The 14,236-nt window shown below is 42.9% G+C and overlaps 1 protein-coding gene across 4 annotated transcripts; it reads left to right on the top strand.

The window, feature by feature from the left end:
- The first annotated feature begins 4,622 nt into the window (after positions 1-4,622).
- zbtb18 (zinc finger and BTB domain containing 18) lies at positions 4,623-12,922 on the top strand. Of its 4 annotated transcripts, XM_038296119.1 has the most exons (3): positions 4,623-5,047; positions 7,127-7,206; positions 9,615-12,922. In XM_038296119.1, the coding sequence occupies exons 2-3, from the start codon at positions 7,191-7,193 to the stop codon at positions 11,327-11,329; spliced, it is 1,731 nt and encodes a 576-aa protein (XP_038152047.1). In that variant the 5' UTR covers positions 4,623-5,047; positions 7,127-7,190; the 3' UTR covers positions 11,330-12,922. The 4 variants fall into 4 exon arrangements, with proteins under 4 accessions (XP_038152047.1, XP_038152048.1, XP_038152049.1 ...); XM_038296120.1 differs by lacking the exon at positions 7,127-7,206 and having other exon boundaries at positions 4,624-5,047; XM_038296121.1 differs by lacking the exon at positions 4,623-5,047 and having other exon boundaries at positions 6,925-7,206.
- Positions 12,923-14,236: the final 1,314 nt, after the last annotated feature.

Raw genomic sequence — 14,236 nt, 5'->3', positions numbered from 1 at the left:
AGAAAAGCTTCCAGGTCTGAGCTAAAGAACCTAATTCCCTAAGCATGATGCTGCTACCACCGTGCATTACAGCCGGGATGGTGCACTCAGGGTTAGTTTTCTAAAGGAGTGTTTTGCATTTAACTTAAAAAGTTTCAAATTTAGAACAATTCCAAAAATGTGCAATGAGTCCTACGTGCTACGTTTTCTAAATTGCAAACAGGAAATAGCTTTCTTTGTTTCTCTTCATTAGTATGTGTGGATAGCTATGTTGAAGTGTTTTGGAAATAAGTTAATATGCTAAATTAAATAAAATGTAAACTTTTCAACAAATTTCTTGTAACTTATCCAGGTATGCTGTTTTGCCTGATTGCTGTTTGTTCACTAATGCTCATATATAATGTAACATATATAATATAATTTACACAAAGGTGTGTGTATGTGTGTGTATGTAACTGTCCAGCCTTCAGAGTGAGGACAATTTTTCCTATTTCACCATCAAATTGAGGACCAGTTGTTGCAAAGTGAGGACATTTTGCCGGTCCTCACATGCTATTTTGCTAATGGCTAGGTTTAGGGCTACGTTGTCAATAGGTTAGGGTGAGGTATGCATTGGTAATGGTTAGGTTAAGGGTTAGGGCATGGAAAGAGTTGAAAATGACAGAAAATCAATGGAAGTCAATAGGAGTCAACACATGGTCCTCACTACGATGGCAGAATGAGTATGTGTGTGCGTGCATGTCTGTCTGTCTATCCTGCCTGCCCGTCCGTCTTTGTACCTGAATATTGTGACAACTGACTCTGTAATTGATATATAATTACAAAAAACAGATTTCCAAATATTGCCTATAGTATATTGCAAATTTGATTGGGGGTGTTATTGCACCCTAATATTACCTGCCTGTTGTGTTTCAGAACTAATGTCCAGATATACAGTTATTATCTTCATTCTGTACGTGGAAAAGATTTGGGAATTGAATGAGAGCTGTTTCCTTCAGCTAAGAGCAAAGTGTAATATTTTGATATGGCTGGAGCCATGGATGTCTCCTCGTCTGCAAACACCTATGATGTGATGATGTGGCATACTGGAGATGCATAAAATTATTCTGTAACGGTGAATTGGAGCCGCTTCACGAGAAGTGAGCCCGGTTGGTGAGCTGCTTTCTGTAACCCTAAGCAACTTCTTTGATCTGAGTAAGATTACAATTTCTATCAAAATCTGTTGTATATTGTAAATACATTATGAAGTGTTATTTAAAGAGTTTGTGCCGAAAAGGAACCGGAGAGAGAAATCTTCATGGTGTAACCAAAGAGCTTTCCTTTAACAAACGAAAAAATTACAATAAAAAAGACGCACATAGACTAATTAGCCTACTGATTAGGTTAGTTCAGAGGGAATTATTTTAGGGGTGTCCGAGTAAAGGGTGTTACATTTACCAGTCTTTTATAAAGACCTGTGTATCCTTCTCACAGCTAACACTGCTTTATGTTGGCCTATCATATATAATAGTATAAATAATTCACTTCTGGCGTTTATATCCTGTGAGTTTTTGGGAAAAATAGGGATGAATACTTTGGCAGCAGGCTGTAGGCTATTTCTTCGCCTTGTCAGTCTAATGACAGTCTAATGTCAGAATTGAAATTCAATGCATTGAAGAATATTTTGCAAATACCTCTCTGTGCAAAAAAGAAAACAGACAAAAAAAAAACAAAAAGATATATAAATCAGTGTAGACAAATGATGTGATAAATTCATAGATTCATATTTACTCAGGTTATTTTCAATGAATCACGTTTTCTGAGCATAAAATATGGGATCTACAGCGACCTCCAGAGGTAGGAAGCAGTAATTCTGCCTGAAACAGTGCCTCATTCCTCTGATACAAGCTGGCTAAATGAAACTTAAAAATATATTTGCTGTCTCCATTCCTAAAGGAGGAACTTCCTGAGCTATTTTTATCGGTTTGTAAATATCTGAAGAACTTTGTAATGTCCCAAAACATTTCAGACAATTTTTAGGTCATTCTTCACTGTTTTATGTAAAAATTGTTGACTTAATCTCTAAATAGATGCTTGATTATAACTTATGCTTTGCACATCAGTGCTTTTCAGTCTACTTTCTTTCTGCTGCGCGATTCTTTCTCAGCTATATCAGGAGGATGAGACGGTTTCTTTACAGATACTCTCAGTATGTCTCTTACTGCTTTCCGGGTCACAAACACACACATCCCTCTGTTCTGGCATCTGTTGTGGAGAAACAATGGGGGGAACAGGAAAGGTGTCAGATGTTTGGGAAAACTTCTGCATGGGAACTCCTTGAGCGGGATGCAAAGACTACATTTCAGAGCATCTTCCAACACGATGGGAAGGGATACTCTAAACAAGAACCAGATACTACTGAAACAGCAGCACTGCTTTACATTTATCATCCAAATTAGCTCATAGTTTTGCAAACTTTGCCCCTAAAATCAAATTCCCCCCCATAGGCTCGCTGTCCATACTCTTGTGGAGCCTAATTGTACTTTCATGCATGAACAAGGGGTTCATTGTAACATGCTAGTAACACGGATCCCCAAATTGATAGACACATAACAGGCCTGTCATTCATTTGCATTTTAACTAGTCCTTCAGCGATGACACCAAATTGTGTGAATTCATTACCATACAGGGCTGCAGTTCATCCAGCCATCTATTAGTAACGCCAATTAGTTTAGTGGGACAGGTTTGAGGAATGCAAATAGGGCTACAGACACACACAGGCGACCAGACCGGCCCAAACGTTTTTTTTTCTCTCTTTCTTTTAACGTCAAGGCTCTGTTAACAAGCAGAAATGTGATGAAAGGGTTTTTGTCCCAGTGACCCACATCTGAGATTTTTAAAACAAACATGCGAGGTGCAGGATTTGTAAAAGAATAAGTTTTCTGACAAATCTGTAAATTGGTGCTGAGGCCCTGGTTTGATGTTTGATGCATGTGGTTGTAATGTAAATCAGTAAATATCTATCAGGTTATTTTGGGTTAAAGTGTCAGTGAGCGTTCAAGTTATACAACTGATATATATATGGAAGAAATAGATTGCTGTAAACATCCACTTACAGGTTAAACAGGCCTTACTACGCTAAGTCCTGGTGTTACAAGGCAAAGCGAGTCATAGGTCTCCCATTAAAGTGCCAGTCATGCGTCTCCTGGGAGAACTAAAACCTCTCAGCCAACACAGAAAGCTGCTACATTTTCACCCGATTTCCATGCAAAGCTGCTCTGTTTTTGATCCGATATTTTTCACCCACTTATAGGAAACAGTCAATGCATTTTATCTTTCATTTTTGCTCCAAAGACGATTTGACACAACAAGGGTTGCTTTTGGTAACAAATCATTTGATTTTATTCCACTTGCAATACTGCTTATCTGGAAAAAAATGTTTTACATACCACTGAAGACTAATAACTTTCTCATTGTACTGTATGCCTTAATTATAAATGGATAATTCTGAAACTTTATTGAATGGTTAGAAATTCTTTAAAACTCTTCAATCGAGGGAGTATGAGCTTTTTCTCTAATGGCACCAGCTGAGGCGTTATAAACTCTCTAAAGGTTAAGAAACTAAGCTTGCTAGCAGCTTTAATAGTACCACCTTCGCTAAACTATTTAAAGCTGGATAAGAAATCAACATTCATGCTCCAACACAGTTACTTTTTTTTCTTAAGTTTTCATACAGCTATTTCTGAATATAGAAGAAAACCTAATGCTGCTGTTTGTTCAAACCTTTGATTTACATCATTATTCATTCATATTTTCCCATTTTTTGCTTGCTTAATGGTTGTATATTTATGTATATATATATACATACATATACATATATATGTATGTATGTCTGCATATATGCGCAGTAAATGGGAATACTGTAAAAGGTGACTACACCAATGATCTCGGTTTTCCATTTGAAATATATAGCTAAGATTTTTCACACAAATAATGTCAGTAATGTTAATACTAAAAAAAAAAAAAAAAGCTGTTTGAGTTGATTTCCATGAATTGGAACAGCTGGAACCAGGATCAGCAATTCCAGATCCTGCAACTTTTAGATGTGTCCTTTATCTAACACATCTGACCCAAATTGGACCAATGACACTTCTCAGTAAATTTAAGAAAAAAAAACCATCTGACCCATGTTTGGTTGAACCCAAGCTATGTATGCATAATTTATCAACAAAGTATCTAATATTTTTTAAAAATTGCTATGATTTTATTGGCTAAAATTTACAATTCTCCCCAAAAAATAAATCTTTATAGTTGTATCAAAGCATGAAAGATCGACAAAAAAAAAACAAAAACAGATTTGCTTACAAATGCAGTGTGGTATCATAGGACTAATTTATTACATCTGTTTACTCATTATGAGGACTAAACAGGCACTTCTGGTGGAGGCACAGCTGTTCAGCCACTGATTAAGACCTGTGTGTATATTCCTGTTATTCCAACAGTCAAACATTAAGAAGTATCCGGCTCCATTGAAACCAGCTGTTTGTTCCCTGAGTCAAGGTGGTGCACCTGCTCTTATCAGTCTCCACCCCCCACCACCACCTTCCTCCTTGACTACAGTACCCAGAGCGCCTCGCGCCTCTCTCCACCAGTGAGTCCGCCCCGCTGACTCGCAGAACCAGTTGGTTTGGCCCAGCGTCTTCTTTTCCTGCCTCCTCACTGAGTGAGTGAACTGCCGCTGCTGCGGCTGCTGTCAGCCTACGCCAACGTGAGAAAAAGAAGACATATCCCTTCCTCTCTCCTCCTCTGTGAGACGGCCTTCACTTTCTTTTTCCTCCTCCTCTTCCTCCTCCTCGCCGGCACCGCGCCGTGCCACACAGCCAACTCGCCTCGGTTCGAGTTCAGCAGCAACAAGCTCGGAAACATCTGGCCGCCGCAGAGTGCTCCACTCCCCCGGTTCCCGCACAGCGCCTGCTCGCCCTCTGGCAGCCTGTTATGGAAATTAAACCAAAGTCAACCTAGTTTGGTCTCCAGAAGAGAAGAAAAAAGAAGAAGAGGAAGATTTGACGGGGGGAGAACCTTGTTGTCTGTAAGTGTTGCCCTCCCGATACGGGGAGTCCTATTAAAGGAGGAGGAGGGGGGAAAGTAGCTAAACCTTCCTTAGCATGACCGTGTTGTCTCTTCGCTCTAACGGTCGCTATGCTCGCCGTCCCTCCGCGGTGTTTCACCAGCTGTTGTCATAGCACCGGGGCCTTCGGAACAACCGTAAATAGCTCAGGACTACCGGAGCACTTTTGCTAGCCGCGTGCGGGGCTACAGCTAGCTGCGTGGGTCAGGGTGTCTCCAGGTTTGTTTGTTGTGCATCTGGGTAGAAATTAATCAGCAGCCTGCTTCCGTTCGCTAGCGCTAACATTACCACTTACTGGACTTTAAGCTAATTTTCCTAGCAAACAAAAACATTAACAGAGCTCAAGAAACCAACTTTATCAATAGCTCAGTTTATTACATGGTTATTAACTTCTTTAGAAAAGAAATGACTGTTTCAAGATGTGTCTCTAGTTAATTAAGTTAATTTAAAGTTTTTTTAGAACACTACTATCTAATAAAGCAGTACTTTAATAATATAAACAATAAAAAGCACAAACATTTAGTTGAGCTTTATAAATGTTTTTATTCAGACTCCTACAGTAGAACATCAACTTCAGCTGGATGCTTTAAATGTACAAAACGGCTATTTTTAAGGTTTAGCACCTCAAAAACTAACAAAAAAAAATCTATTACTATGTTCCTACTATTTAAAATAATTTGAATTAGTTTTAATTACAAACTAACCAGCAATGCCCCTCCCTCACTTGTTGCTGTACAATTCCAGCCAGCTGTTTTAAAAGGTTTAATTGGAAATGCTGTTCAGGCACCAAATATGCTCCAAACTGCTTTAAATTAACACAAATATAATGTATTGTATAATGTTCACGTGTCTGTAGTGTTTAAGAAGTAAACTGCTTCATTTCTATGTTTAATACAGTTTGATTATAACCAAATGAAATGCATCATCTCAGATCAGGCCATGCCAAAATTGTGCACTTTCGCTTAAACCTGAAGTGAAAGCAAAAAAAAGAGTTTGTAATAAGTTTCCCAGTCTGTTTTTTTTTTTTTTTTTTTTGTCAGAGTTGCTTATTTATGACTTGTTCCCATTGTTTTGCCTTCATTTCATCCTTGCCCGAAGAGAGGGGACGGATTGGGGGGTTGGTGGGGACGGGTGTATGGCTTGATGAATGAATAATACCACGGGATGAATGAATACAAGACAAGCACAGCGGCGCTGAACCGTAAAAAAGTGGGAAACAATATCAGCTGCGTGCGTTCGTCAGTTGCAAATATGCTGTGGTGGCCATTGTTTATAGTTACTGGAAGAAGGAACAGGTTAAAAAAAAAAAAAAAAAGAAGAAGAAACATCCAAAACAGAAAGAATAGCAAACAAAACATTTTGGATTTCTTTCTTGTTTTTTTTTTGGTGTAGATTTTTGCAAACTTTCCCCTTTTCACTGGAAAGCAGCACTCCTCTGTTTAATGATGACACAAATCAGCATCCCACTGCATTTTGTAGCTTTTTTTTCCTCTTCCCAGATAGAGAGAAAAAGGGAAGGGGGGGGGGGGGGGGTGGGGACAAAGTTGTGGAGTGTTGGTAGAATGAAAGAGGAGTCTGGTGGCAGGAGTGTAGAGGAGGCAGCATATGGCTGTAGAAAGAGCACAGCTGGAGGTAGCATCTCCATCTGAGGATGATGTCAGAGCAGCTGACAGGCTGCCATCCACCCCACCTCCTCCTCCTCCATCCCTCCACCCCCCCTCCCCCTCCCCAATCCTTTATTGTGAGTCTCAGCGGCAGCCTGGGAGAGTTAGTGCTGCGTTTAGTGTGTGTGTGCGCGCCGATCAGTGCCGGTTAGAAGGAGGAGGAGGGAGGTGGTATTTCGTTCCCCCTCCAACATCTCCTCCACTTTGCATCTGTCCCTTGCAGTTTGAACAGCGTGCTGTTGTTGTTTTTTTGTTTATTTGTTTTTTTCCTTGGGTTTTTTTTATTTTGCTTTTTTTTTTCCGGTTGGGTTTATTTTTTTCCGCCAGCCTCCCCTCATCTTCTTCTCTGCTCTTCTACCCACTCATTGATTTACAGTGAGAAGGATACGCGGCCAGTCAGAGAGCCCGGCTATCCTGCCACACTGGAGTTAATCAAGTTGATGCGTACTGCTGCAGGTATCCTTTCTGTGGTTCTTGTTTGTGTGCTTAGAAATAGTCCCGGGATGGAGGAGCAGATCTTCTGTTCTGTGGATTTTCCTGCATGTCAAACCTGTTTGAGCGCCGCGTGAAGATGATAGTGGGTGCTTCAGCGGTAAACGGTAAAAGTAGTTGGTGTTGCCTGTCGGGTGGGTAATTGCTGCTGCTGCTGTCTCCAGTTTAGTTGAATTTAAAGCTGTTGCTGTCTAGCTGCCTGTTTGCGCACCCTTTTCTCCATGTATATAATCCAAGTGAAAAGCATGAGCAAACTTTTCCATTTTATTAACTTTTTCTGTAGTTTGAATATTATTAAAAATAAAAAATATCCATTATTAAATTAAACCACTAAAGTTTAAAACTAAAAAGAGTGATTATTTATTCCTAATATTAATTTTTTTGCGTCCTATTTCAGTCGAATAAGTCCCGTTTTGAAATGACTTGAAAGCATGTGCGGTGCGCTCTAACCCGCTGTCCCCCCTCCTGTCGGCTGGAGTGGAGGAGACTAATTTAGAAGTTGCAGATTTGAGCTGCCTGAATTGGCTAGACAGCTGTAATCGCACTCCCTCCTAGTCTTAATCTCTTTATCTGGCTAGCAGCTGCCATATGGCCCCCGTCAGCTGGATCAGATGTGGGTAAGCCTCCCTCCCCGGCCGTCCCGGCCGCTCCCTCCCTGCCCCTCTTGTGTTTGTGTGCATCTCCCCCTCGCAGACCCCTGGCTGAGCGAGTCGGCTGGCCGGACCGGGTCAGGGCAGGGCAGGGTGGGCCCTCCTGAGCCTCCGCCGCCGGCTCCCTCCCTGCTCCCGCCGCCGTCTTTATTTTTAGCCATCTTTAAGGATTAGGATTGATGCTGTGACGAGCAGGGCACTTACAGTGATTGTATTGTAAATCTTCTCTTCTTGGTGGTGGGTGGATGGGAGGGTTGAGGAAGAGGGCAGTTTCTTCTGTGGGGCGGATGTTCAGACTTTTTTTTTTTTTCCTAGAGAAGGAGTGTGTAGGTGACGGACGGATCGTGTGTGTGTGTTTTTGTCTAAGGAGGAGGCGGCAGAGGGGGGGTTGGCTGGACAGAGGGGTGGGGTTGGGTGTGGGGGGAGGAGGAGGTGGTGGGAGGTGGTACACCCTTGTCCCTGTAAGTCGCCTCATTAAAAGCAGTCTGAGCGAGCCGGAGGGCGAGCACACACACACGTACGCAACCCGCAGACGCACACGCTCACATTCCTGGTTCAGCTTCATTCAAATGAGGTGATTTAACTGCTTCGGGTAACACGGCGCAGAGCGGGACCCATGTATTTTCTCAGGCAGGACAAATCGACTTGGTTAACAGGTGGGACTTTTTACTCCTTTCAATTTATTTGTCTTTTCTTCATATTCTAAGGAGCTGAATCGCGTTAAATTCACCTGTTTCTGATCACAGAGCTGTAGTTTATTTTATCCTCTCCATCTAGTCTTTATCACAGATCCTCACAGGTTAAACGATGGACAAGCTTTTTCATTTCTGGACAGTCTTTTCTTCTTTTTTTTTTTTCAGTCGGCTATTTTTATTTTTTTTTCCTCCCGACTTAGTCTGTGGAGGTGGCTTGTAGGTAGGCAGGTAGGCTGCTGCTCAAGAGTGTGTGTGTTTGTGTTGTGAGCGAGGACAGAGCGCACAGCTGAAAGCTGGTTACCTAAAAGGGCTGTGCCAGGCCAGGCCAAAGTGGGTTAATAAAAATAACCAGCGTAGGAGCCATGACAATCCAGGAGTGCAAGCAGAGGAGTTGGAGTGATGCAGGAATCCGTCTCTGGTGGTTTGTCTGAGTGAAAAGTCTTTTTCATAAAGAAAAACGACAAGAAATCTACAGACTCTCTGAATTCCTCTATTTCACTGGTTTCACTACATTTTTGTACCTCTTTTTCTTATTCCTTTCAATTTGACTGAAATTTATTTGAATAAATGAAATATTTACCAATAGAACGCGGGCAATAATTTAAAAATGATGTGTTCATTTTATGACTAGAATTATCTTTAAAAAATTGTTTTCATTGAAGGTATTTAAATTTTTTTAAGAAAATTAATTTTTTATCTTCTGTCGTTTTATTTGTTGTGGGTCTTTTTTTCCTAATTTTCTGCACCATGTGTGTTGATGACATTTCTTCCGTCTTTTGCTTGATCAACTTCTAAAATATAACTAGTTGTAGAACTGCATGTTTAATCCCTTAGTTATTTAGTCTTAAATTTAACAAAGTCTTAAATTTGAATTTAACTGAAATCCTAACAGATTTCTGAGGGTTTTACAATATTTCTAACATTAGCTGTGTTATAAGCTTCATTATGTGGTTTGTGCTCCTGCTTCTCTTCATTTAAAAGCCATACGAGACGAAGATGCGCTTACGTTTCTGTCTTTTCCTTACAGGTTATGAGGACGGCAGGATGGAGTTCCCAGACCACAGCAGACATTTACTCCAGTGTCTGAGCGAGCAGCGGCACCAGGGCTTCCTGTGTGACTCTACGGTGCTGGTGGGCGATGTCCAGTTCCGTGCCCACCGCGCTGTGCTGGCCTCCTGCAGCATGTACTTCCACCTGTTCTACAAGGACCAGCTGGACAAGAGGGACGTGGTGCACCTCAACAGTGACATCGTGACTGCACCGGCTTTCTCCCTGCTCCTGGAGTTCATGTATGAAGGCAAGCTTCAGTTCCAGGACCTTCCTGTGGAGGATGTGCTAGCGGCGGCCAGCTACTTGCACATGTATGACATTGTCAAGGTGTGTAAGAAGCGCTTAAAGCAAAAGGCCACCGCAGAGGCAGACAGCACTCGCAGAGAGGACGACGGCGGGTCCAGCTGCTCCGACAAGGCTGATAGTTTATCCGATGGCTCAACAGGCCGGCCTGCTACCGCCGATCTGCTGCACAGTGATGAAGAAGAGGAGGGGAAGGCTGAGGGAAGCCAGCTGTGGCTGAGGTTGCCGTCCACGGACAGACCAGGGACGCCGGGTGGGGCTACGACCAGCCCAGGGCATGGAGAGGCAGAGACCCAGCCGGGTGAAGGCCTGGGGGAGGGAGGGAAGGTGCTGTCTCCAGCCGGCAGCCCCAGCAGCTCCACCGGATCTCTCTCCCAGAGGTCCCACCGCTCAATAAGCTCTCGAGTCGGGCACAGAGGCAGAAGGGTTTCAAACGACGCGTCCGACTGCGTCCTGGACCTGTCCGTGAAGCCGATTGCTGTCAGCAACCACAGCAACCACCATCCATCCTTCTTCAGTGGGGCAGCTACACCTGACAGCCTGCAGAGCCCAATGACTGTGAGGGTGAAGGTGGAGAGAGGTGTCGCCTCAGATGAAGATGAGGAACTGGGAGGGGCTGACTATGACATGGAGCACAGCGGCCTGAGTAAAACCCAGGTTCCCAGCACCAACGGAGGCCTGACCCACCACGGGGTGGGGGGGCCTCTGTCGGCCCAGAGGAGGTTGGGTCTGGAGGCTCACCTGTCTGCTCTGAGAGAGGCGTCTCTGGCCTCCGAGCTGGAGCGCGATGAGAAGCCTCCAGCCTCAGCAGACGACGAGGACATCCTGGGGGGAGAAAACGAGCGCGCCCAGGCCGAAGCGGCCAGCATGGACAACTCGTTGCTGCCTTACGTTTCCAACATGCTGTCGGCCCAACACACCCAGATCTTCATGTGCCCGCTGTGCAACAAGGTGTTCCCCTCTCCACACATCCTCCAGCTTCACCTCAGCTCCCACTTCAGGGAGCAGGAGGGCATCCGCTCCAAGCCCGCCGGGGACGTCAACGTTCCCACCTGCACCATCTGCAGCAAAACATTCTCCTGCATGTACACGCTGAAGCGCCATGAGCGGACACACTCGGGTGAAAAGCCCTACACCTGCACTACCTGCGGCAAGAGCTTCCAGTACTCTCACAACCTCAGCCGCCACGCTGTGGTGCACACACGCGAGAAGCCGCATGCGTGCAAGTGGTGCGAACGGCGCTTCACGCAATCCGGGGACCTCTACCGACACATCCGCAAGTTCCACTGCGAACTGGTGAACTCGCTGTCAGTGAAGAGCGAGCCGCTAGCGCTGCCCAACGTCAGGGATTGGGCGATCGAGGACAGCTCCCAGGAATTATGGAAGTAGAATCAGACTGTTGGGGTTGAGAAAAAGAAAGGCAGAGATGCTTGGGGAGGTGAGAGGAAGGCGGCAGAGTTAAGCAGCCGGGGTTTTCAGTGAGTCATATACTTCTTCGTTGCGACATCTCATTCAACCGCACTTTAATAGCACCTGAAAAATGTTACTACTGACTTATTTTATTGTCTGTTTGGGGTCATGTTTTATTTTATGTGAAAGTCCAGTTATCATATGGCGTTAGTTCTCTTTTATGTTTGTTTTTTGTTTTTTTTTTGCATCTGAGGACACACGTTCCTCCATGAGTGTCTTTTATTTAACTTTTATTTATTTAGCTGTTTTTGAAAGAGTTGTTTTTTTTTCCTCCATTTGTCTGTTTCACCCCAGAGACAACACTCCCATCGCCGCAACCCCCCCCCCCCCCTGCTCCACAAAAGGCGCGCTCCTCTACAGGGGTTCATATTAAAATGCTGAAGTAAAAGAAAAACAATACACTAATAAACAAAAAAAAAAAAAAACGGGTACTGTGAGGCCACCCCGCACGGCATTGGCATCCGTACGCCTGCTCCCATTCAATTCTGCACTACTCTGGCAAAAACAAACACACAAAAAGAAGAAAAGTCACCTATCATGTGTGAGCGTGTGTGAGTGCATTTTGTGTGTATTAAATTAGATTTCCCTCCTGGCATGAAGGTGTCGTTGGCGAGCGCTCCCCACTTCTCTCGTTAAGCTCTTTGGTGTTGTGTTGGTGTGTTCAGGGGAAAGCTGACTGACTAACCGATGGCACTCATGCAATGCACAGCCTCCTTTTTTCACTTCCAATCAATCTGAAGTATTTTCTAAAAATGAGAAGACCTTTACAAATATTATTATTATTGATGATTTTTCTTTTCTTGAATCTAGCTGGCAGTCTTTAAAACATCTCTTGTTGTAAAGGTATTTAATTTAAGGTTGTTGTATATTGTTCTGTTATAGTTGAAAGACTTTAATCCCTTACATTTTTTTTAACTTAATAATAATTATTATTAATATTATTATTTTTTTGTAACAGGACCTGCTGTTGTTGCATGATGTCCAAAACCTGTATATTTTAAAATGAAAATGTGAATCTGCTGTATTACTGTACACATTGTAATTGATCAACTATTTGAGAACAGGCTTTTGTTTTTTTTTCCCTTCTATTTTTGTGAATACTACAGGGAGCGAACTGTTTTTAAAAAGAAAAACTATCACTCTCGGTTTTTAAAGGGAGGAAAAATGCATGAAGATTTGGATTTTGATTTTGTCTTAAACTTTTAGTTTAGTTTTTTTTTTTTTGTTGGCATCAGAAGGGGAGGGGTAGGGGTGTTTTTGAACAGTTCATTTGTTGGTGAAAAGTTGTCTCTGTTGATTCGCTCCTAGTAGGTCTCTCGCTCGGGGTCCTGGAGGAAACATTATAGAAAGGCGACATGAAGCATTTTAAGCCTGTCTTTATGCACTGATTTCTCTGCTGTGTGTGTGTGTGCGTGTGTGTTTACCAGTTGATTGAACCTACTGAAGCTCTACATCCACCCAGCACTTGGTCCTCCTGCTCCTCCTCAGGCATTAAATGTCCCCACTGCTTTCTCCTCTCTTGTCTTTTTCAGCTTCCGGTCAAGCCATTTCTTTCTCTGCAGATTTTACCTCTTGTTTTGTGGGGGTTGGTCTGGTAAGGCGGCTTCGGCTGAAGTCTGAAAGATACGTAGAGAGGAAGAGGAGGTTAAACCCAAACTTGCTTTTTTTAGGCTGATGTTGCCCATCTCAGTGCAGCCGCTCCTATAAGGCATCTTAGAGAAGTTCCTTAAAAGAAGATGGGAGAGAATTGGCCTAAATCAGGGGTCTGCAAGCTTTACAATCCAAAGAGCCATATTTTTCCTTGCTTCAATTAAAAATAGAAATTAAACATGTTATGGAAAACCACACTTTTTCTTATTTTTGTCAAAATGGAAAAACCAACCTTTAACAAGAGGAGAAAGTATATTTTTTTCTTGATAGGAATGTTTCATATGTATGAAAATGATTAAAATGATCTTGTACCATTAGTGTTATTCAGTGGTGGAAATGCATGAAAATGAAATGACAAAATGCACTGCTGAGTTTTCTAGCCTTTTTTGGCTGATGTTGCAAAGCTGCAGGTTGCAGACCCCTGGCCTAAATCCACGCACCTTTTTAAGCTAAAATGCATCATTTTGCTGAAAAGATGCCTTTCTTCGAAGCTGTTAAAGTATCTGATACTGTAAAGCATTTAGAAATGATTGATGGAAATCCTGTAGATTTAATGAATTTTAACAAATGTTTTCCTTCTCTATTTTGATGAGATAATTGGATTTTTTTTCCTCCCGTTGTTGTGATTGTTGTGTTTGGGTTGGGGCTACATCAGTTTAACAATTGCTCTTTAAAAGATGGTCAAGCGTTTGTACAATCCAAAAACCATTTGGCAGCGATGCAGGCGCGCCAACATGTCCTCCTCCTCCTCTCAAATTCAGTGCACGCACGCACGCCGCCGTCATCTGGTGGCACCTGCAGGCTTTGCCAACGCAACAATGTGGGTGACATTGCAGCAGTTTGCACCACATCTTCTCTTTTTTTTTGGGGGGGGGTCTTGAAATGTTATCTCTTCACTGGCGGTGCCTCTGCATATGGGCTCCATCCATCCTGCTGTTGTTTTCATTACTACTGCTGCTTTTTTAATTTTTTTGTTCCTCTGGCTGTGCTTGACCGCCTTAAACTGCTGTAGTCCAGGCTGGTTTTAATTTAAAATATATTTCTCTCTTGAAGTGTGAGGGGGAGATGATCGCTCTGTGAGGCGACCGCCCTGACATGACATCTCCCATCTTTTGCTGTGCTTACTTGAAGGGGTGGGTGGGTTTTTTTTTTTATTTTAATTTTAAGTTTCAATAA

This window comes from Cyprinodon tularosa, unplaced genomic scaffold (assembly GCF_016077235.1).
Source record: "Cyprinodon tularosa strain WSP-4 unplaced genomic scaffold, ASM1607723v1 ctg368, whole genome shotgun sequence".
Lineage (NCBI taxonomy): Eukaryota > Metazoa > Chordata > Actinopteri > Cyprinodontiformes > Cyprinodontidae > Cyprinodon > Cyprinodon tularosa.
The sequence above is the reverse complement of the archived record's forward strand: the minus strand, read 5'-3'. Positions and strand labels throughout refer to the sequence as shown.